This window comes from Bombina bombina, chromosome 3 (genome assembly GCF_027579735.1).
Source record: "Bombina bombina isolate aBomBom1 chromosome 3, aBomBom1.pri, whole genome shotgun sequence".
Lineage (NCBI taxonomy): Eukaryota > Metazoa > Chordata > Amphibia > Anura > Bombinatoridae > Bombina > Bombina bombina.
In genome coordinates, this window is record NC_069501.1 from 1,005,434,328 (window position 1) to 1,005,459,432 (window position 25,105).

A 25,105-nucleotide genomic window follows, 5' to 3' on the forward strand; every position below is an offset into this window, starting at 1 on the left:
TGTTGGTCAAGTTCATAATTTATTTACGCTGGTATAGATTGTGCTTTAGGGATATTCACAATTGTGTGTAGTTTTAAAGATGAGTTGTGCTGAAAAGCATTCAGCTTATTACTTATGCCATTTGTAGGTACGTTGTAGACAAAAGGGTGTATTGCTTTGTCCTTCATATGTAAAATAGTACTGGGCTTTGTTATATTTATAAAAAAATAATTTCTCTAAATACATATGGGGTTGTTTAGTAATACTGTCTACCAACAAGATTCAGTTCAGGGTTTTGCAATTTCTGAAATAGCTTTGACTTCTTCTTCATCATGAATGTTTTACATCACAAAGTGACAATAATGTGTAGTAGAATAAAATAATATACCATACACTATTTCTATCTGACTAATCCCATATATAATTATATATATATATGTGAGCATACAGCCATGATTAAACGTTCCATTTATTTTCATGAAATATGCTGTTATACTATTTTGCTAAAAAAACAGTTTTCATATTTACTCTGATTCTACCCTCTAAGCATTATTCAGAAGTTATTGTATGTAGTCTTTTCCATGTAACCTGTATAAGGATATAAGCTACGTGGCTTACATCTTGCTCATTTGTATACGGATGATTGCTTGAGTATCCTACAGAATATTTACATTCCATATAAATAAAGGTAAATTTGTCTTTTTTTCATTTGGTATTAAACGTACTTCCCTATAAGCATTCATTGCCATTGAATTTATAACAGAGGAAGCTGTGTAGTTTATTTTTCTTTTCAAAGCTTCCTTGCCTACACCACTATTTTCTATAATCAGTGAGGAAAGTTAACGGGACAGTATACACTCATTTTCATATAACTGCATGTAATAGACACCGCTATAAAGAATAAGATGCACAGATACTGATATAAAAATCCAGTATAAAACTGTTTAAAAACGTACTTAGAAGCTCTCAGTTTAGCTCTGTTGAAAAGGTAGTTGGAAAGCCCACTGCAAGTGGGAAATAAGACACTCCCCCCTCCCCTTCTTTTGCATATGAAAAGACCCTTTACACAAACAGGAGCAAGCTGGAGAAGGTAGCCGACGGTATTCTCAGAAAACTTTGGGGCTTGGTTAGGAGCAAAATTATACATTTAAAAAAAACTAAAAAAACTTTATGGGCTATATAAACAGATCATCTACAAAACATTTATGCAAAGAAAAAATGAGTGTATAATGTCCCTTTAACAAAGGAAAAAGGACAACTTACTTTTAGTAGATAATGTGCATTCTGAGGTTTTTGATACCACTGAATGCAGAAGAAGGCTGCTCGTGCTGTTTGGCTATTTCTCTTGTTAAGTGTATCCAGTCCACGAATCATCCATTACTTGTGGGATATTCTCCTTCCCAACAGGAAGTTGCAAGAGGATCACCCACAGCAGAGCTGCTATATAGCTCCTCCCCTCACTGCCATATCCAGTCATTCTCTTGCAACTCTCAACTAAGATGGAGGTCGTAAGAGGACTGTGGTGTTTTATACTTAGTTTATTTCTTCAATCAAAAGTTTGTTATTTTTAAATGGTACCGGAGTGTACTGTTTATCTCAGGCAGTATTTAGAAGAAGAATCTGCCTGCGTTTTCTATGATCTTAGCAGAAGTAACTAAGATCCTTTGCTGTTCTCACATATTCTGAGGAGTGAGGTAACTTCAGAGGGGGAATAGCGTGCAGGTTTTCCTGTAATAAGGTATGTGCAGTTAAAATATTTTTCTAGGGATGGAATTTGCTAGAAAATGCTGCTGATACCGAAGTAATGTAAGTAAAGCCTTGAATGCAGTGATAGCGACTGGTATCAGGCTTATTAATAGAGATACATACTCTTATAAAAGTGTATTTTAAAACGTTTGCTGGCATGTTTAATCGTTTTTTACATATGTTTGGTGATAAAACTTATTGGGGCCTAGTTTTTTCCACATGGCTGGCTTGAATTTTGCCTAGAAACAGTTCCCTGAGGCTTCCCACTGTTGTAATATGAGTGGGAGGGGCCTATTTTGGCGTTTTTTTGCACAGCAAAAATTACAGACACAGACATCCAGCTTCTTCCAGCATGATCCAGGACTTCTCTGAAGGGCTCAAAAGGCTTCAAAAGTCGTATTGAGGGAGGTAAAAAGCCACAGTAGAGCTGTGGCAGTTGTTGTGACTGTTTAAAAAACGTTTTTGTCATTTGTTATTCCGTTTTTGGTATTAAGGGGTTAATCATCCATTTGCAAGTGGGTGCAATGCTCTGCTAACTTATTACATACACTGTAAAAATTTCGTTAGTGTAACTGCATTTTTTCACTGTTATTTCAAAATTTGGGAAAATTTGTGTTTCTTAAAGGCGCAGTAACGTTTTTTATATTGCTTCTAAACTTGTTTTAAAGTGTTTTCCAAGCTTGCTAGTCTCATTGCTAGTCTGTTTAAACATGTCTGACACAGAGGAACCTACTTGTTCATTATTTTTGAAAGCCATGGTGGAGCCCCATAGGAGAATGTGTACTAAATGTATTGATTTCACCTTAAACAGTAAAGATCAGTCTTTTTCTATAAAAGAATTATCACCAGAGGGTTCTGTCGAGGGGGAAGTTATGCCGACTAACTCTCCCCACGTGTCAGACCCTTCGCCTCCCGCTCAGGGGACGCACGCTAATATGGCGCCAATTACATCAGGGACGCCCATAGCGATTACCTTGCAGGACATGGCTGCAATCATGAATAATACCCTGTCAGAGGTATTATCTAGATTGCCTGAATTATGAGGCAAGCGCGATAGCTCTGGGGTTAGGAGAGATACAGAGCGCGCAAATGCTGTTAGAGCCATGTCTGATACTGCGTCACAATATGCAGAACATGAGGACGGAGAGCTTCAGTCTGTGGGTGACATCTCTGACTCGGGGAAACCTGATTCAGAGATTTCTCATTTTAAATTTAAGCTTGAGAACCTCCGTGTATTGCTTGGGGAGGTATTAGCTGCTCTGAATGACTGTAACACAGTTGCAATTCCAGAGAAATTGTGTAGGCTGGATAGATACTATGCGGTGCCGGTGTGTACTGACGTTTTTCCTATACCTAAAAGGCTTACAGAAATTATTAGCAAGGAGTGGGATAGGCCCGGTGTGCCCTTTTTCCCACCTCCTATATTTAGAAAAATGTTTCCTATAGACGCCACTACACGGGAATTATGGCAGACGGTCCCTAAGGTGGAGGGAGCAGTTTCTACTTTAGCAAAGCGTACCACTATCCCGGTTGAGGACAGTTGTGCTTTTTCAGATCCAATGGATAAAAAATTGGAGGGTTACCTTAAGAAAATGTTTATTCAACAAGGTTTTATTTTACAGCCCCTTGCATGCATTGCGCCTGTCACTGCTGCGGCGGCATTCTGGTTTGAGGCCCTGGAAGAGACCATCCAGACAGCTCCATTGAATGAAATTATTGACAAGCTTAGAACGCTTAAGCTAGCTAACTCATTTGTTTCTGATGCCATTGTTCATTTGACTAAACTAACGGCTAAGAATTCCGGATTCGCCATCCAGGCGCGTAGGGCGCTATGGCTTAAATCCTGGTCAGCTGACGTGACTTCAAAGTCTAAATTACTCAACATTCCTTTCAAGGGGCAGACCTTATTCGGGCCTGGCTTGAAGGAAATTATTGCTGACATTACTGGAGGCAAGGGTCATACCCTTCCTCAGGACAGGGCCAAATCAAAGGCCAAACTGTCTAATTTTCGTGCCTTTCGAAATTTCAAGGCAGGAGCAGCATCAACTTCCTCCGCTTCAAAACAAGAGGGAACTGTTGCTCATTCCAGACAGGCCTGGAAACCTAACCAGTCCTGGAACAAGGGCAAGCAGGCCAGAAAGCCTGCTGCTGCCCCCAAGACAGCATGAAGGAACGGCCCCATATCCGGAAACGGATCTAGTGGGGGGCAGACTTTCTCTCTTCGCCCAGGCGTGGGCAAGAGATGTTCAGGATCCCTGGGCGTTGGAGATCATATCTCAGGGATATCTTCTGGACTTCAAAGCTTCTCCTCCACAAGGGAGATTTTATCTTTCAAGGTTATCAGCAAACCAGATAAAGAAAGAGGCATTCCTAAGCTGTGTGTAAGACCTCCTAGTAATGGGAGTGATCCATCCAGTTCCGCGGACGGAACAGGGACAGGGATTTTATTCAAATCTGTTTGTGGTTCCCAAGAAAGAGGGAACCTTCAGACCAATCTTGGATCTAAAGATCTTAAACAAATTCCTCAGAGTTCCATCATTCAAAATGGAAACTATTCGGACCATCCTACCCATGATCCAAGAGGGTCTGTACATGACCACAGTGGACTTAAAGGATGCCTACCTTCACATACCGATTCACAAAGATCATCATCGGTTCCTAAGGTTTGCCTTTCTAGACAGGCATTACCAATTTGTAGCTCTTCCCTTCGGGTTGGCCACTGCCCCGAGAATTTTTACAAAGGTTCTGGGCTCACTTCTGGCGGTTCTAAGACCGCAAGGCATAGCGGTGGCTCCGTATCTAGACGACATCCTGATACAGGCGTCAAGCTTTCAAATTGCCAAGTCTCATACAGAGATAGTTCTGGCATTTCTGAGGTCTCATGGGTGGAAAGTGAACGTGGAAAAGAGTTCTCTATCACCACTCACAAGAGTCTCCTTCCTAGGGACTCTTATAGATTCTGTAGAGATGAAAATTTACCTGACGGAGTCCAGGTTATCAAAACTTCTAAATGCTTGCCGTGTCCTTCATTCCATTCCACGCCCGTCAGTGGCTCAGTGCATGGAAGTAATCGGCTTAATGGTAGCGGCAATGGACATAGTGCCATTTGCGCGCCTGCATCTCAGACTGCTGCAATTATGCATGCTAAGTCAGTGGAATGGGGATTACTCAGATTTGTCCCCTCTACTAAATCTGGATCAAGAGACCAGAGATTCTCTTCTCTGGTGGCTTTCTCGGGTCCATCTGTCCAAGGGTATGACCTTTCGCAGGCCAGATTGGACGATTGTAACAACAGATGCCAGCCTTCTAGGTTGGGGCGCAGTCTGGAACTCCCTGAAGGCTCAGGGATCGTGGACTCAGGAGGAGAAACTCCTCCCAATAAATATTCTGGAGTTAAGAGCAATATACAATGCTCTTCTAGCTTGGCCTCAGTTAGCAACACTGAGGTTCATCAGATTTCAGTCGGACAACATCACGACTGTGGCTTACATCAACCATCAAGGGGGAACCAGGAGTTCCCTAGCGATGTTAGAAGTCTCAAAGATAATTCGCTGGACAGAGTCTCACTCTTGCCACCTGTCAGCGATCCACATCCCAGGCGTAGAGAACTGGGAGGCGGATTTTCTAAGTCGTCAGACTTTTCATCCGGGGGAGTGGGAACTCCATCCGGAGGTGTTTGCTCAACTGGTCCATCGTTGGGGCAAACCAGAACTGGATCTCATGGCGTCTCGCCAGAACGCCAAGCTTCCTTGTTACGGATCCAGGTCCAGGGACCCGGGAGCAACGCTGATAGATGCTCTAGCAGCTCCTTGGTTCTTCAACCTGGCCTATGTGTTTCCACCGTTTCCTCTGCTCCCTCGACTGATTGCCAAAATCAAACAGGAGAGAGCATCGGTGATTCTGATAGCGCCTGCGTGGCCACGCAGGACCTGGTATGCAGACCTAGTGGACATGTCATCTCTTCCACCATGGACTCTGCCACTGAGGCAGGACCTTCTAATACAAGGTCCTTTCAATCATCCAAATCTAATTTCTCTGAGACTGACTGCATGGAGATTGAACGCTTGATTCTATCAAGGCGTGGCTTCTCCGAGTCAGTCATTGATACCTTAATACAGGCTCGGAAGCCTGTCACCAGGAATATCTACCATAAGATATGGCGTAAATATCTTTATTGCTGTGAATCCAAGAGTTACTCATGGAGTAAGGTTAGGATTCCTAGGATATTGTCCTTTCTCCAAGAGGGTTTGGACAAAGGCTTATCAGCTAGTTCTTTAAAAGGACAGATCTCTGCTCTGTCTATTCTTTTGCACAAGCGTCTGGCAGAAGTTCCAGACGTCCAGGCATTTTGTCAGGCTTTGGTTAGGATTAAGCCTGTGTTTAAAACTGTTGCTCCCCCGTGGAGCTTAAACTTGGTTCTTAAAGTTCTTCAGGGAGTTCCGTTTGAACCCCTTCATTCCATTGATATTAAACTTTTATCTTGGAAAGTTCTGTTTTTGATGGCTATTTCCTCGGCTCGAAGAGTCTCTGAGTTATCTGCCTTACATTGTGATTCTCCTTATCTGATTTTTCATTCAGACAAGGTAGTTCTGCGTACCAAACCTGGGTTTTTACCTAAGGTGGTTTCTAACAGGAATATCAATCAAGAGATTGTTGTTCCATCATTGTGTCCTAATCCTTCTTCAAAGAAGTAACGTCTTTTGCATAATCTGGACGTAGTCCGTGCCTTGAAGTTTTACTTACAGGCTACTAAAGATTTTCGTCAAACATCTGCCCTGTTTGTCGTTTACTCTGGACAGAGGAGAGGTCAAAAAGCTTTGGCAACCTCTCTCTCCTTTTGGCTTCGGAGCATAATACGCTTAGCCTATGAGACTGCTGGACAGCAGCCCCCTGAAAGGATTACAGCTCATTCTACTAGAGCTGTGGCTTCCACCTGGGCCTTTAAAAATGAGGCCTCTGTTGAACAGATTTGCAAGGCTGCGACTTGGTCTTCACTTCACACCTTTTCAAAATTTTACAAATTTGACACTTTTGCTTCTTCTGAGGCTGTTTTTGGGAGACAGGTTCTACAGGCAGTGGTTCCTTCCGTTTAAGTTCCTGCCGTGTCCCTCCCATCATCCGTGTACTTTAGCTTTGGTATTGGTATCCCACAAGTAATGGATGATCCGTGGACTGGATACACTTAACAAGAGAAAACATAATTTATGCTTACCTGATAAATTTATTTCTCTTGTAGTGTATCCAGTCCACGGCCCGCCCTGTCCTTTTAAGGCAGGTCTAAATTTTAATTAAACTACAGTCACCACTGCACCCTATGGTTTCTCCTTTCTTGTTTCGGTCGAATGACTGGATATGGCAGTGAGGGGAGGAGCTATATAGCAGCTCTGCTGTGGGTGATCCTCTTGCAACTTCCTGTTGGGAAGGAGAATATCCCACAAGTAATGGATGATCCGTGGACTGGATACACTACAAGAGAAATAAATTTATCAGGTAAGCATAAATTATGTTTTTTAGAGCCAAATTTATTCTGTGACACTGCAACACACTAAGGTCAGGATTTGCACAGCTCTTAGTGTGTTGCACTTTAACAAGAATATATTTGGCTATGAAATAGCTGAACAGCATGAGCGACCGCCTTCTTCCGCATTCTGAGGTATCCAAAACCTCCGACTGCACATACAGAGGGGCAGTTATCAAGCCGTCTACTTTACCTGCCTTCACCGGCCCAATACGCCCGCCTAAGCTTGCCTCACATCGTCGCCGCGGACCTGAATACGTTCGCCTAAGTTATCAAAAAAGCTGTCAAAAAGCCGCGCACCAAGTACGGGGCGATGAGCAGCGGACTGTGAGAGTTATCACTCATCCGATCTCACTGCTCTTCGGCTTTTTGACAGCTTTATTGATACCCCTGTCACTAAGCACCCACACTAACTACACTGTTCTACCCCCTATACCGGCACCCCCGGAGCCCCCCGCAACTAAATAAAGTTACTAACCCCTAAACCGCCGCTCCTGGAGCCCACCGCCACCTACATTATACCTAGTAACCCCTATCCTGCCCCCCTATACCGTCGCCACCTATAATAAAGTTATTAACCCCTATCCTGCGGATCCCGGACCTCGCCACAACTAAATAAATAGTTTAACCCCTAAACCGCCGCTCCCGGTGCCCGCCGCAACTATAATATATATGTTAACCCCTAAACCGCCGCAACTATAATATTTATGTTAACCCCTAAACCGCCGCTCCCGGTGCCCGCCGCAACTATAATATATGTATTAACCCCTAAACCGCCGCTCCCATACCCCGCCGCCACCTACATGATACCTATTAACCCCTATCCTGCCCCCCCTATACCGTCGCCACTTATAATAAAGTTATTAACCCCTATCCTGCCGATCCCGGACCTCGCCGCAACTAAATAAATAGTTTAACCCCTAAACCGCCGCTCCCGGACCCCGCCGCAACCTATCTTAAACTTATTAACCCCTAATCTGCCCCCCCTACACAGTCGCCACCTATAATACATTTATTAACCCCTACCCTGCCCCCCCCACACCGCCGCCACTGTAATAAAATTATTAACCCCTAAACCTAAGTCTAACACTAACCCTAACTTAAATATTAATTAGATACATCTAAATAATATTTCTCTTATTAACTAAATTAATCCTATTTAAAACTAAATACTTACCTTTAAAATAAACCCTAATATAGCTACAATATAAATAATAATTATATTGTAGCTATCTTAGGATTTATTTTTATTTTACAGGCAAATTTCAATTTATTTTAACTAGGTACAATAGCTAATAAATAGTTATTAACTATTTAATAGCTACCTAGTTAAAATAAAGAGAAATTAACCTATAAAATAAAAACTAACCTAAGTTACAATTACACCTAACACTACACTATACTTAAATAAATTATTCCTATTTAAAACTAAATACTTACCTGTAAAATAAACCCTAAGATAGCTACAATGTAATTAATAATTACATTGTAGCTATTTTAGGATTTATATTTATTTTACAGGTAACTTTGTATTTATTTTAGCTAGTTAGAATACTTATTAAATAGTTATTAACTATTTAATAACTACCTAGCTAAAATAAATACAAAATTACCTGTAAAATAAATCCTAACCTAAATTACAATTAAACCTAACACTACACTATCATTAAATTAATTAAATAAATTACCTACAAATAACTACAATTAAATACAATTAAATAAACTAACTAAAGTACAAAAAATAAAAAAAGCTAAGTTACAAAAAATAAAAAAATAAGTTACAAACATTTAAAAAATATTACAACAATTTTAAGCTACTTACACCTAATCTAAGCCCCCTAATAAAATAACAAAGCCCCCCTAAATAAAAAAATGCCCTACCCTATTCTAAATTAAAAAAAGTTCAAAGCTCTTTTACCTTACCAGCCCTTAAAAGGGCCTTTTGCGGGGCATGCCCCAAAGAATTCTGCTCTTTTGCCTGTAAAAGAAAAATACAACCCCCCCAACATTAAAACCCACCACCCACATACCCCTAATCTAACCCAAACCCCCCTTAAATAAACCTAACACTACCCCCCTGAAGATCATCCTACCTTGAGTCGTCTTTGGCCAGCCGACCCACCGATGGAACTGAAGAGGAGATCCGGAGCAGCAGAAATCATCATCCAGGCGGCGATGAAGTCATCATCCAGGCGGCGCTGAAGAAGTCTTCATCCAACCGGTGTCTTCAATCTTCATCCATCCAGAGTGGAGCGGAGCCATCTTCAGACGAGCCGACGCGGAGCCATCCTCTTCTTCCCAACGACTAACGACGAATGGATATTCCTTTAATGGACGTCATCCAAGATGGGAAGGTAGGAAAAATCATATTGGCTGATTGAATCAGCCAATCAGATTGAAGTTCAATCCGATTGGCTGATCTAATCAGCCAATCAGATTGAGCTCGCATTCTATTGGCTGTTCAGATCAGCCAATAGAATGCAAGCTCAATCTGATTGGATCAGCCAATCGGATTGAACTTCAATCTGATTGGCTGATTCAATCAGCCAATCAGATTTTTCCTACCTTAATTCCGATTAGCTGATAGAATCCTATCAGCCAATCGGAATTGAAGGGACGCCATCTTGGATGACGTCCCTTAAAGGAATATCAATTCGTCGTTAGTCGTCGGGAAGAAGAGGATGGCTCCGCTCCGCTCCGGATGGATGAAGATTGAAGACGCCGCTTGGATGAAGACTTCTATCGGATGGAAGACTTCTTCAGCGCCGCCTGGATGATGACTTCATCAGATGGAAGATTTCTTCAGCGCCGCCTGGATGATGATTTCTGCCGCTCCGGATCTCCTCTTCAGTTCCATCGGTGGGTCGGCTGGCCGAAGACGACTCAAGGTAGGATGATCTTCAGGGGGGTAGTGTTAGGTTTATTTAAGGGGGTTTGGGTTAGATTAGGGGTATGTGGGTGGTGGGTTTTAATGTTGGGGGGGGTTGTATTTTTCTTTTACAGGCAAAAGAGCAGAATTCTTTGGTGCATGCCCCGCAAAAGGCCCTTTTAAGGGCTGGTAAGGTAAAAGAGCTTTGAACTTTTTTTAATTTAGAATAGGGTAGGGCATTTTTTTATTTTGGGGGGCTTTGTTATTTTATTAGGGGGCTTAGATTAGGTGTAAGTAGCTTAAAATTGTTGTAATATTTTTTAAATGTTTGTAACTTATTTTTTTATTTTTTGTAACTTAGCTTTTTTTTTTGTACTTTAGTTAGTTTATTTAATTGTATTTAATTGTAGTTATTTGTAGGTAATTTATTTAATTAATTTAATGATAGTGTAGTGTTAGGTTTAATTGTAACTTAGGTTAGGATTTATTTTACAGGTAATTTTGTATTTCTTTTAACTAGGTAGTTATTAAATAGTTAATAACTATTTAATTACTATTCTAACTAGCTAAAATAAATACAAAGTTACCTGTAAAATAAATATAAATCCTAAAATAGCTACAATCTAATTATTAATTATATTGTAGCTATCTTAGGGTTTATTTTACAGGTAAGTATTTAGTTTTAAATAGGAATAATTTATTAAAGTATAGTGTAGTGTTAGGTGTAATTGTAACTTAGGTTAGTTTTTATTTTATAGGTTAATTTCTCTTTATTTTAACTAGGTAGCTATTAAATAGTTAATAACTATTTATTAGCTATTGTACCTAGTTAAAATAAATTGAAATTTGCCTGTAAAATAAAAATAAATCCTAAGATAGCTACCATATAATTATTATTTATATTGTAGCTATATTAGGGTTTATTTTAAAGGTAAGTATTTAGTTTTAAATAGGATTAATTTAGTTAATAAGAGAAATATTATTTAGATGTATTTAATTAATATTTAAGTTAGGGGGGTGTTAGGGTTAGTGTTAGACTTAGGTTTAGGGGTTAATAATTTTATTACAGTGGCGGCGGTGTAGGGGGGGGCAGGATAGGGGTTAATAAATGTATTATAGGTGGCGACGGTGTAGGGGGGGCAGATTAGGGGTTAATAAGTTTAAGATAGGTTGCGGCGGGGTCCGGGAGCAGCGGTTTAGGGGTTAAACTATTTATTTAGTTGCGGCGAGGTCCGGGATCGGCAGGATAGGGGTTAATAACTTTATTATAGGTGGCGAGGGTATAGGGGGGGGCAGGTTAGGGGTTAATAGGTATCATGTAGGTGGCGGCGGGGTCTGGGAGCGGCGGTTTAGGGGTTAAAACATATTATAGTTGCGTCGGGCACCGGGAGCGGCGGTTTAGGGGTTAACATATATATTATAGTTGCGGCGGGCACCGGGAGCGGCGGTTTAGGGGGTAATATATTTATTTAGTTGCGGCGGTGTAGGGGGGGACAGATTAGGGGTGTTTAGACTCGGGGTACATGTTAGGGTGTTAGGTGTAGACAGCTCCCATAGAAATCAATGGGATATCTGGCAGCAGCGAACATGAACTTTCGCTATGGTCAGACTCCCATTGATTCCTATGGGATCCGCTGCCTCCAGGGCGGCGGGTTGAAAACCAGGTACGCTGGGCCGGAAAAGTGCCGAGCGTACCTGCTAGTTTTTTGATAACTAGCAAAAGTAGTCAGATTGTGCCGCACTTGTGTGCGGAACATCTGGAGTGACGTAAGAATCGATCTGTGTCGGACTGAGCCCGGCGGATCGAAGCTTACGTCACAAAATTCTACTTTTGCCGGTGTCTAGGGTTTGATAACTAAGGCGAATCAGCCTCGCCTCAAATACGCTGCGGAATTCCACCGTATTTGAGGTAGACACGTTGATAACTACCCCTCACAGTATCTACTCTTTAGTAAAATGTTTCAAACATGACATTTTGGCCCCAAGCAGGAATTTTAAACAAAAGTATTTATTTAGGATTATAAAGTGTATTGCTTTTGTGGTTAATCATTTACATTTCTAATCATTGCACTGTTTCTTTTATGCAGCTGAGGTCACTTGTGCACCGAATCAGTTCCAGTGTGCCATTACAAAGCGTTGTATCCCACGGGTCTGGGTGTGTGACAGAGATAATGACTGCGTTGATGCATCCGATGAGCCTGACAACTGCAGTAAGAAAACTTATCTTCTTAGTTGTTGTGTTAAAGGGACCTTAAAAACTAAATAAATCCTTGGTATGTTTTATTTAAAGCAAAGATTAGCCTTAGATTAGTATGTATATATATATATTTTTTTACATTAAATTAGTTTTTTAAATATTGAATAATTAAATGCAAAGTTGTAGTTTTTAAAAACTAATGAGCCCTGCTGTGTTGAAATCTAGGTTTTCCTTATCTAATCTCTCTCTCCTGTTGAGGACAATTAGAGACATATAAAAGAGTTTCTAAACTGTACAAAACAATGGCTGTGTGGAAAATAGCAAAGTTAAAAGGAATTTAAACCCTGCGTGATAGTTACTTTATCAGCTGATTTATAGCTGTTACCAATTGGCTGCAGCAGGGGAATATTAGGCAAAAAGAAGCTTTTAAATCTATGATACAACATGTGGGTGCACATTACTATATAGGAACTTTGGGAAATTAGAAAGTCCAAAATTAAAATACAGGAAGAGTGGATGAAGGAAACAATATATATAATTACATTAGAAATGTAAGTGTGTGTGGGGACAAACTGCTGGTTTATTACGTATATGTATTTTGGGATTAAAGTCCCACTATCTAATGGAGGAATATGTGTCACTATAACCCTGAATTAATCCAGCTTTGTTCTTTCTTTGTCCACAGCTCAGATGACTTGCGGTGTGGATGAGTTCCGCTGTAAAGATTCTGGGCGGTGCATCCCAGCTCGCTGGAAATGTGACGGAGAAGATGATTGTGGAGACAGCTCAGATGAACCCAAAGAGGAGTGTGGTATGGTTTTTAATCTGGGTGGAAAAATATTTTGTTCCATAGTTCCATATAAATACGTCTGAACTGAATATTTTTACACTAAATTCCAGATACTTACACATTTATTCTACCTTAATAGGAATCATTTTTAATAACAACTTGTTTTTTGCTAAAAGTTTAACCTGAATAAATGATTCTTTCTTTAATTAGATTCCTTGATAACTCAACAACATTTACATTGACTCCTACTATACAGGAGACCATAATTTCTCACAATAGTGTTGGGAATTGTGCATAACTTGCTCTCTATGCCCCATGCAGATGAAAGGACCTGCGAACCCTATCAGTTCCGCTGTAAGAACAACCGGTGTGTCCCTGGCCGATGGCAATGCGATTATGACAATGACTGTGGTGACAACTCAGATGAGGAAAGCTGCAGTACGTACTTCCAGACCTTAGCACTTGCACTCAAGCTATTCATGTTTCTTATCTACCTATAAACTAGAAGGCTAATTGTTAAATACTTGCTAATCAAACATTTTAAAAGCAGTCCACTAAATCTGTATGCAATGTCCCTTTCCCTTTAAAATATTTATATGATCCAGAAATCCCAGAGCTGTTTTTGTTATACTCTCTTTACTAGAAGCTTTTTCTCTAGTTGTATGGGACATAAACCATTAGCATTCTTCATGTGCACACTGCACATTACATTAACTATTTTACTGACAATGTGTTTATCACTGTCATCTTTACTTATACACTTTAGGACAATATATACATCTTTTTTTCCTCATATTGTTTGTTCTGGGCCTGCACATTGCTACATTTGATTCTTTTTTCCCACCATAATAATGAAGGATTTATCCATCGCTTGTTCCCATATCATCTGTCTGGGGACCTAAACATTGTGCCCCTACTGCATAGAAATTCACCTCTTGTTCTTACATGTTGTGTATTTGTGTTGGTACCATTTCACCTCATGTTATGTTTTTCTCCATTTTAACACTGTCGTCCCTGGGGGCATCCAGAGGTAGGTGCAGAATGATCTTTACAATAACCACAAACTAACCACGCTGCTCCCTGTCTAGCTCCCTTTGTTGTATGTTTCCTGTCACGCTCTCTCATCCCTGTGGTGTGCCCTTTAGCAGTACAAACCTGTGCATGCATTCCAAAATACCCGGGGCCAACCATAAGATAGTATAATGAGGTATTACAACTGTACACAGATCCTACATTTCAGTTTTTATTTTTGTAGTATCCAGTGTTCTGTAATAATATAAAAATGTTTTCAGTACAGGCATTCCTTCTAATTAAATGCATTAAATATTTTACAATACTGTATTATCAGGAAGGTTTCATTGTTAAGGACCTGATGGTCTATAGCAGTGTTTTTCAACCAGTGTGTCGTGGCACACTAGTGTGCCGTGAGAGATCCTCAGGTGTGCCACGGCAGACTGACAACAGTGTGACATATTTTTTAAACTTTGCTGGTTTTTTACTCCCAGTGCAGGGGTAGTTTGTAGGAGGCATGGCATAACAGCACAATACATACAGTATGTGTGTGTTTGTGTGTATGTGTATATATATATATATGCTGTATTAGGCTACAATGTGTGATTTTTTTTAAATTTTGGGATGGTGGTGTGCCACAGGATTTTTTAATGTAAAAAAGTGTGCCATGGCAAAAAAAAGGTTAAAAATCACTGGTCTATAGCTTTCCACTATGGTGAGAGAATATATTAAGATGTCTCATTCGTACTGTGAGGTCCCTCAAACAATTTTAAAAATGCAAATTTTAGCTTGGGAACTGTTTATCTCACTGTACAGGGTTATGGATGTGAAGTAGACATTAGGGATGGGCAAATGTGTTTATATTCAAATTCGAATGTTAGAATGAATGTTATTATAGAAATTCGATTTACATAATAGAATGTTGATAAGAACGAATATTCTTAAAAATTGTAGAATAGAAATACTATTTCTAATTCGAATGTCATATTAAAATTTGAATGTCACATTCGAATTTGAATATTACATTTATAAAACACAGTATTAGACTAGAAATACTATTTCGAATTCAAATGTTACACTCGAATTCGAATGTAGCATTCAAATTTGAATATTACATTTATTAAACACAGTTGTAGGCTAGAAATACTAATTCGAATTTGACATTTGAATTCGAATATTACATTTAAAAAACAGTGTTAGACTAGAAATACTATTTCGAATGAGACATTCAAATTCGAATGTCACATTTGAATTAGAATTTTACATTTCGAAATTGAATGAATACATAGCTAAACATTCTATTATTCGAACGAATATTTTCGAATTTTATTGAAAAATTCAAAAACGAAAATTCAAAAATAGAATGTTCTTTAAACATTCGAAATTCGAACGAACCAATGTATCAAAATTTGTTTTAAATCTTTAGAGACATTCGCTCATCCCTAGTAGACATATATACATTGCAATATAATAATAGAATGTTATAATGTTATATAAACATTCAAAATTCGATTCGAACGAATGTATCAAAATTCGTTATTAATTTCGAATTTTTAGAAACATTCGCTCATCCCTAGTAGACATATACACATTACAATATAATTCCCAAAGATTATGTGTAATTTCTCTCCATGCTGGCAAGTTTTTGATCATCAGGTCTTAAAGGGATATTAAACCCAATTTTTTTTTTCTTTAATGATTCAGATAGAACATGCAATTTTAAGCAACATTCTAATTTACTCCTATTATCAATTTTTCTTCGTTCTCTTGCTATCTTTATTTAAAAAGCAGGAATGTAAAGCTTAGGAGTCGACCCATTTTAAGATCAGCACCCTGGAAAGTGCTTGCTTATTGGTGGCTACATTGCCATAAGCTTCCCAGGGAATGAGGGACCAATAAAACATATTTACAATATTATAATGCATAAACTCAGTGGCTAGTACAAAATACAATCTAAAATGTCTAGTTGTACTAAGTTACATTTGTAAAATGCTAGTCCCACAGCTTCCCTAGATAAATGGATTTGTTTGCTCCTTTGTTTAACCTTATAAGAATTATAAAATGCTAGAGCTCATATATTTATTTTTACTACACTTTCCTATCTTAAAGGGACACGAAAACCTATTTTATTCTTTCATAATTCAGACAGAGCATGTCATTTTAAACAAGTTTCTAATTTACTTCTGTTTTCAAAATTGCTTAATTCTCTTGGTATCCTTTGTTAAAGGAGCAGCAATGCAATACTAGGAGTAAACTAATCACATCAGATTAGCTAATTACCGGCTAGATTACGAGTCTTGCTTTAGCCTTAAAAAGCAGCGTTGAGGGGTCCCAACGCTGCTTTTTAACGCCCCTGGTATTACGATTCAGGCAGGAGAGGGTCTACCGCTCACTTTTTTCTGCAATTTTAGCATACCGCAAATCCCCTTACGTCAATTGCGTATCCTATCTTTTTAATGGGACTTGCCTAACGCCGGTATTACGATCGCCTGAAAAAGTGAGCGGTAGACCCTCTCCTGGCAAGACTCCTACCGCATTTAAAAGTCAGTAGTTAAAAGTTTTTTATGGGCTAACGCCGGAACATGAAGCTCTTAACTAAAGTGATAAAAAGTACACTAACACCCATAAACAACCTATTAACCCCTAAACCAAGCCCCCCCCCACACATCGGAAACAATTAACTAAAATGTTTAACCCCTAATCTGCCAACCGGACATCGCCGCCACTTTAATAAATTTATTAACCCCTAAACCGCCGCACTCCCGCCTCGCAAACACTAGTTAAATTTTATTAACCCCTAATCTGCCGCCCCCAACGTCGCCGCTACTATATTAAATTTATTAACCCCTAAACCTAAGTCTAACCCTAACCCCCCTAACTTAAATATAATTGAAATAAAACAAAATAAATTTACTACTATTAAATAAATTAATCCTATTTAAAACTAAATACTTACCTATAAAATAAACCCTAAGCTAGCTACAATATAACTAATAGTTACATTGTACCTATTTTAGGATTTATATTTATTTTACTGGCAACTTTTTATTTATTTTAACTTGTTAGAATTGTTATTAAATAGTTATTAACTATTTAATAACTACCTAGTTAAAATAAGTACAAATTTACCTGTAAAATAAATCCTAACCTAAATTACAATTACACCTAACACTACACTATAATTAAACTAATTACATAAACTACCTACAATTAATTACAATTAAATTAAACTAAATTACGAAAAAAAACAAACACTAAATTACAGAAAATAAAAAAAGAATTACAAGAATTTTAAACTAATTACACCTAATCTAATCCCCCTAATAAAATAAAAAAGCCCCCCAAGATAATAAAATTCCCTACCCTATACTAAATTACAAATAGCCCTTAAAAGGGCCTTTTGCGGGGCATTGTGCCAAAGTAATCAGCTCTTTCACCTGTAAAAAAAAAAAATACAATACCCCCCCAACATTAAAACCCACCACCCACACACCCAACCCTACTCTAAAACCCACCCAATCCCCCCTTAAAAAAAACTAACACTACCCCCTTGAAGATCACCCTACCTTGAGACGTCTTCACCCAGCCGGGCACAAGTGGTCCTCCAGAGGGTTTGAAGTCTTCATCCTATCCGGCCAGAAAAGGACCTCCAGACCGGCAGAAGTCTTCATCCAGGCAGCATCTTCTATCTTCATCCTTCTGGAGTGGAGCGGGTCCATCTTCAAGACATCCGACGCGGATCATCCTCTTCATCCGACGGCCGACGACTGAATGACTGGTCCTTTAAGTGACGTCATCCAAGATTGCGTCCCTTGAATTCCGATTGGCTTATAGAATTGTATCAGCCAATCGGAATTAAGGTAGGAACAGCCAATAGAATGCGAGCTCAATCCTATTGGCTGATTGGATGAGCCAATCGGATTGAACTTCAATCCAATAGGATCTTGGATGACGTCACTTAAAGGACCAGTCATTCAGTCGTCGGCCGTCGGATGAAGAGGATGCTCCGCGTCGGATGTCTTGAAGATGGATCCGCTCCGCTCCGGAAGGATGAAGATAGAAGATGCCGCCTGGATGAAGACTTCTGCCGGTCTGGAGGTCCTCTTCTGGCCGGATAGGATGAAGACTTCGGACCCTCTGGAGGACCACTTGTGCCCGGCTGGGTGAAGACGTCTCAAGGTAGGGTGATCTTCAAGGGGGTAGTGTTAGGTTTTTTTTAAGGGGGGATTAGGTGGGTTTTAGAGTAGGGTTGGGTGTGTGGGTGGTGGGTTTTAATGTTGGGGGGTATTGTATTTTTTTTTTACAGGTGAAAGAGCTGATTACTTTGGGGCAATGCCCCGCAAAAGGCCCTTTTAAGGGCTATTTGTAATTTAGTATAGGGTAGGGAATTTTATTATTTTGGGGGCTTTTTTATTTTATTAGGGGGATTAGATTAGGTGTAATTAGTTTAAAATTCTTGTAATTCTTTTTTTATTTTCTGTAATTTAGTGGGGGGGGGGTTTCTTCGTAATTTAGTTTATTTAATTTAATTGTAATTAATTGTAGGTAGTTTAGGTAATTAGTTTAATTATAGTGTAGTGTTAGGTGTAATTGTAATTTAGGTTAGGATTTATTTTACATGTAATTTTGTACTTATTTTAACTAGGAAGTTATTAAATAGTTAATAAATATTTAATAACTATTGTACCTAGTTAAAATAAATACAAAGTTGTCTGTAAAATAAATATAAATCCTAAACTAGCTATAATGTAACTATTAGTTATATTGTAGCTAGCTTAGGGTTTATTTTATAGGTAAGTATTTAGTTTTAAATAGGATTCATTTATTTAATAGTAGTAAATTTATTTCATTTTATTTAAATTATATTTAAGTTAGGGGGTGTTAGGGTTAGACTTAGGTTTAGGGGTTAATAAATTTATTATAGTTGTGGCGATGTTGGGGGGCAGATTAGGGGTTAATAACTATAATGTAGGTGTCGGCGATTTTGGGGGCAGTAGATTAGGGGTTCATAAGTATAATGTAGGTGGCGGCGGTGTCCAGAGCGGCAGATTAGGGGTTAATAATATAATGCAGGTGTCGGCAATGTCAGGGGCAGCAGATTAGGGGTTAATAAGTGTAAGATTAGGGGTGTTTAGACTCGGGGTTCATGTTAGGGTGTTAGGTGCAGACATAAAATTAATTTCCCCATAGGAAACAATGGGGCTGCGTTAGGAGCTGAACGCTGCTTTTTTGCAGGTGTTAGTTTTTTTTTCAGCCAGCTCAGCCCCATTGTTTCCTATGGGGAAATCATGCACAAGCACGTTTTGCCATCTTACCGCTACCGTAAGAAGCGCTGGTATTACAGTGAGATGTGGAGCTAAATTTTGCTCATCGCTCACTTTTCTGAGGCTAACGCCGGCTTGCAGAAAACTCATAATACCAGCGTTGGCTTAAGTGAGCGGTAAGAAAAAAAGGCTTGTTAGCACCGCACAGCCTTACTGACAAAAACTCCTAATCTAGGTGTACAAGAGGCATATATGTGCAGCCACCAGTCAGCAGCTAGCTCCCAGTAGTGCTTTTCTGCTCCTGAGCCTATCTAGGTATGCTTTTTACAAAGGATACTAAGAGAACAAGGCAAATTAGTTAATAGAAGTAAATTGGAAATTGAAAGTTGTTTAACATTACATGCTCTCTCTAAATAATGAAAGAAAACTTGGGGTTTCATGTCCCTTTAAGGTATATGACTGCTCAGTTGAGGATATCAATGAAAATGTAACCCTTTATATTCAATGGGTGAGAGACGTAGTTAATTTGATGGCAATGGTTCCCTAAATGGATCTAAGATGATATTGGTAGCGCCTGCTGGTTTCTCTTATGAGTTGTAGAAAAAAGTACAGGGACTGGGGTAACACCAAATCACTGACCTTTTTGTTTATCAGGGCCTGGGAGATGTTTGAGTATGGATAAAAATGTGATAGAGCGAGAGACTGTGAGTTTATGGCAGCTGATAGAACTCAAGCTGGATATCAGACAGTGGAGGCAGGAATTAAAGTTTGAGGAGAAAATATATGGGAAGATAAAGCATGGACAGAAGAACGTGGGGGGGGCAAATAGTAAAGGAGGAGGAGCCTAGCAGAGTGAGTGTTGGGTTGAGAGAAGTGGAATTCTGAGAGAAGATTGTATAGCATGTATTATTTTATGTATTAAAATGTATAGAGGGAGAGAGCGCTGAAAAGATCACCTCAGAGTACACAGGTTGATATCAAAAATCCCCAGATGATATTGATAAGTGAAAGTCTATGTTAATTATCTTCCTGCGCTAAAGACCAGTGTCAGTGGTTCTAAAGCTAAAACTGTTGAGGTGAAACGGAAATGTAAATAATAACTCTAGAAAGTGAATTTTATATATAAACAGATAATCTTTTATTTGATATTGTAAAAGTTGATTAAAAAATAGATGATTAAAAAATACTCTTTGGCTCTTAAAAAATGAATATATATTAAAAGCTGATGTTATAAAATTTTATCTTATTTTCAGCAAAAAATGACAGAGGCAAAAAGATAAACAGTAGATATAGTTAGTATACAGAACAGATAAAGTTAGTATACACAGCAGATATAGTTAGTATACACAACAAATATAGTTAATATAGTTAATGTAGTTAATATACACAACAGATATAGTTAGTATACACAGCAGATATAGTTAGTTTACACAGTGGATTGGAGAAACATAAAAATGTTAGTCGACGAAAATATGGGGTAAAATGTGTAAGCTAAAATGTGTAAGCTAATTAGCGATTAAAGAGGGATATGGGTAAGAAAACACCTTATTGCATATGATAGGCAGTTTTCTGCACTTGTGCAAAAAAGAAAACTATATTAGGCTTTAGGGAATGTTTAGCAAGCCTGAGTATATGAAAATAAACATATATGAAAATATGAAAATAACCATATAAAGATTGGAACATGAAAATAGAACAAAGGTTGTAAAAAGTTCTTTTCTGTGCACAGGTAAAGATTTTGGCATATAAGAATGTTTTGCGGATGAAAATTTTAGTGCCGTCTCATTATAGTGAGGGTACCTTGTATGATCAGATTAAAGTTCGTTCAATTATCCAATCTTGGTATACAATTAGGAATTTTTCCGGTGTATTGGTAAAACCAGGTTACCTTGAAATGCTTATTCCGAAGGAAGCATCTGATGGTTTGTAGATGTAATGCCTTATCTGTTTCTTTTCCTTAATGATAAAACCAGGTTACCATTAAGTTTTTTGAACAACATACAGGCCTGATGTAACGTGGATGTGACGCTTTATCCCGCGTCTGGAGGCAGGGTAATTCTCGTCCGGTCTTTTCCTTATTAGTGGGCTGATGGTGGTAGTCTGACGTCACAGACTACGGTGGCTCAATATTGCCAAAAAGAAGTAACGCGTTTCGGTCGTGGACCTTTCTCAAACTTCTGATTTGCTCATTGTCCATCTTGCTCTTTTTATAGCAGAGCTTGTATCCTAAAACATGTAAGCACCTCCTTACTTAATTTATTGTTAACTTTATGCATATGTAGAAAAGTGGCAAATTTCGTTCATAGTTAATTGCCATATATCATATATGGTATAACACACAGAAACAAACATTTGAAAAGCTGAGTGTAGAAGAAATTGTATACATTTGTTTACACAGATATGTGCGCTATATTTTACGAGTGGGGAAAAGAGCATAGAAAAGAGTTTTCTTTTTGCCTTAGGGGTTTCGCTGTTTTGAGGGCGACATTGCTTGTGAGCCGAAGACAATTTTGGCTTTTCACGTAAGGCTAGAAACTTTACAAAAAAAAACTTTTTTTACATACTAAATAATGATAAAAGAAAAAAAGAAAAAATATAGAAAAATTATATTGCAGGGTACTGGAATGAAAATATAATATGTCCATTACAGTCTGCTATGGTATTGATATATATATAAAAAGGATGGTTTTGCATAATAGTTTATAGAGGGGGTATTATTATATGTATATATTTATGGGTATCATTAAAAAATCGGTTCATTGAGCCTATATATATATTAAAAACGTGTAATTTAAAATTTTATTATACTGAAATGTATTATATATTGTCTTCGATTGACAGTTAGTGTGGAACATATTAAATCCCTAGACGTCCATCAGAGGACTAAAAGTTCAACATATGTCTTATTTGCTATATATAAAAATATAAATATATAAATACATTATTCCTGCATAAAACTCCCTAGATTGAACTCCAAATTCATGCCTTTGGGGGTTAGGGTGTCTAGATCAAAGATCCATTTGGCCTCTAATCTTAGGAGGGCATGAGTTGGATTCCCTCCTCTCCAATTTTTTCTGAGTTTGTCTATAATAGTGTAGCTAAAATGTTTCAGATTACCATTATTGCATTTTTTAAAATGTTTTGGTAGTGGGAGTTCTCTATTTCTATCATCATTCATGTGTTCAATGGATGAGATGTGTTCCCTAATACGATCCCGAGCTACTCTGTCCGACTCGCCCACATATTGGGCCCCACAGCTACATTCTAGTAGATATATAATATGTTTGTCCGTACATCTATAGGTCCCTTTTATGTGAAACTCCTTACCAGTTGTTGTGGATCTAATGGACTTTCTTTTTGTGGCATATTTACAGGCCTTGCAAGTACAGCATGGAAAAAATCCTTGCACATCCCTTCCCCATAGGTCTTTTTGGTTTTTCATATTCGATTTCTTTTTTAGGTCTGTTGGTACTAACATATTCTTTAGATTTCTAGATTTCCTATATATTATTTTTGGATATTCAGGTAGAGATGAACCCAAAACTGCATTTTTTTTCAGGATGGGCCAGTGCTTCTTCATTATTCTTTCTATGGTCCCTTTATTGCAATTGTACTGTGTTATAAAGGGGAGAAAAATTTCTCCATTCTGCAACCTATCTTGTTTATGTGTATTGAGCAGTTGTTCTCTTGGTTTATTCTTACACATTAGCATATCTGCTTCTATTTTTTCTTTTTTGTATCCCCTCTCTTCAAACCTATTTATTAAAATGTCTGACTGTTGTAGATAATCTTCCTCGTTATTGCAGTTTTTACGAATCCTAGTAAATTGACTTTTGGGAATATTATCCTTCCATCTTTCTAGATGACAACTGGTCGCATGTATATAATTATTTGTGTCAACAGGTTTAAAATAGGTCTTAGTAAAGATTTTATTTTCCTCTATTCTGATATCTAAATCTAGAAATTGGATATTTGAGTGGCTACTAGTATAAGTGAATTTTAAATTATTTATATTGTTATTCATGCGAGATATAAACCAGTCTAGATCTTCTATATTCCCTTTCCACACTATCAGAATATCATCTATATACCTTTAGTAAAGAACCAGGTTTGCTCCCAGATCTATGGAGTCTAGAAAAATATGTTCCCAGAGACCCATAAACAAATTGGCATAGCTGGGAGCAAACCTGGTTCCCATTGCTGTACCACATTGCTGGACAAAAAATTTATCCTCAAAAACAAAAAAATTGTGATTAAGGATAAATTTAATACTCTCTATAATGAATTCTTTTTGCTCTTTGGGTAGACAGTGATCTTTGTTTAGATAAAATTCAACTGCTTCTAAACCTTTATGATGTTCTATACATGTGTAAAGTGCCGACACATCGCATGTGGCCAGAATATAATCGCTTTCCCATTCTAAATTTTGTAGTGTAGTCAAAACTTCTGTAGAGTCTTTTAAGTATGAGGGGAGGCTTACTACATATTTTTGTAGGTATTGATCTACATATTGCGATAAATTGGCCGTAAGTGAGCCTATCCCTGATATTATTGGGCGGCCTGGAGGAGAAATGAGACATTTGTGTATCTTGGGTAGACAATAGAAAAGTGGAATTTTTGGAAACTTTATAGACAGAAAGGCATATTCCTTATCATTCAGAATGCCTGATTCATTAGCTCTTAAGAGAAGTACCTCTAGTTCTTTTTTGTAAATGGGGGTGGGATCTCTGTTTAGGGTTTTGTATGTCTTAATATCGTTCAGTAAAGTATATGCCATATCTGTGTATTTTTCTTTATCTAAAATCACTATACCCCCTCCTTTATCTGCCGGTTTGACTATAATATTTTTGTTCTTTTCTAGTCTTTTTATAGCTTCATATTGTTTTTTATCAATATTTGAGCGTGTCTTATTTAGTTTATTTTCGTCTAAACTTTTGATATCATCTAAGACCATTTTTTCAAAGGTTTCTATTGCTCCCCCTTTGATATGTTTTGGGTAAAATGTAGATTTTTGTTTTAAATTAGTGTGTACAAAACTATCTTTTTCCACATCCTGATTCGAAGTTATTTCTCTCTCCAAAGAGGTTTTTAGAAACCATTTTTTTACTGTTATGTTTCTTATGTATTTATGTACATCGATATATGTATTAAATTTATTTAGCCTTTGTGTGGGGGCGAAGGACAATCCTTTATTCAAAATTTTGATCTCATTTTCATCTAGTAGGTTTTTGCTAAGGTTATATATTCCTTTACTCTCTATCTTTGTCTTATGTTTTTTATTTGTCTGTTTTCCTCTCCCTCTCTTTCCTCGTTTTCTGATGCTCTTCTTTTCCTTTGTGCTCTTGCTGATTGGGATATATTTACTTGTGTAGGTGTTTGTGGATCTTTTTGATGGCTTGTGTGACCTTTGTCTAAAAAAGGCACTTTATTTGATCCTACATTTGAAGAATTTGATGTGTCTGATACTTCTATGGCTTTGCTCTTGTTTATCTGAGATTCAATTACATCTGTGTCTAAAATGGAATATCTGTTTGATGTGGAGATAGCAGGTTTTTCATTAATGCTTTGTAACCTGTTGGAGTGATTGGGTTTATAATGATAGTCTGTCCTATTGTGTTCTTCCCTTCTAGAATGTGGTATATAGTGGTTCTGATAGGTAGTATTATTTTCATATTCGAAATGTCTTTCGTGCTGATATTGATTTCTATGCTGAAATTGGTCACTATGCTGA

General features: G+C 38.0%; 1 protein-coding gene across 1 annotated transcript in view; it reads left to right on the plus strand.

Moving 5' to 3' along the window:
* Positions 1-25,105, plus strand: part of LRP1 (LDL receptor related protein 1) — a 595,167-nt gene that overhangs the window by 507,542 nt on the left and 62,520 nt on the right. Inside the window, 3 exon segments of the mRNA XM_053708175.1 lie at positions 12,200-12,322; positions 12,995-13,120; positions 13,421-13,537. Coding sequence (XP_053564150.1) covers positions 12,200-12,322; positions 12,995-13,120; positions 13,421-13,537 — 366 coding nt within the window.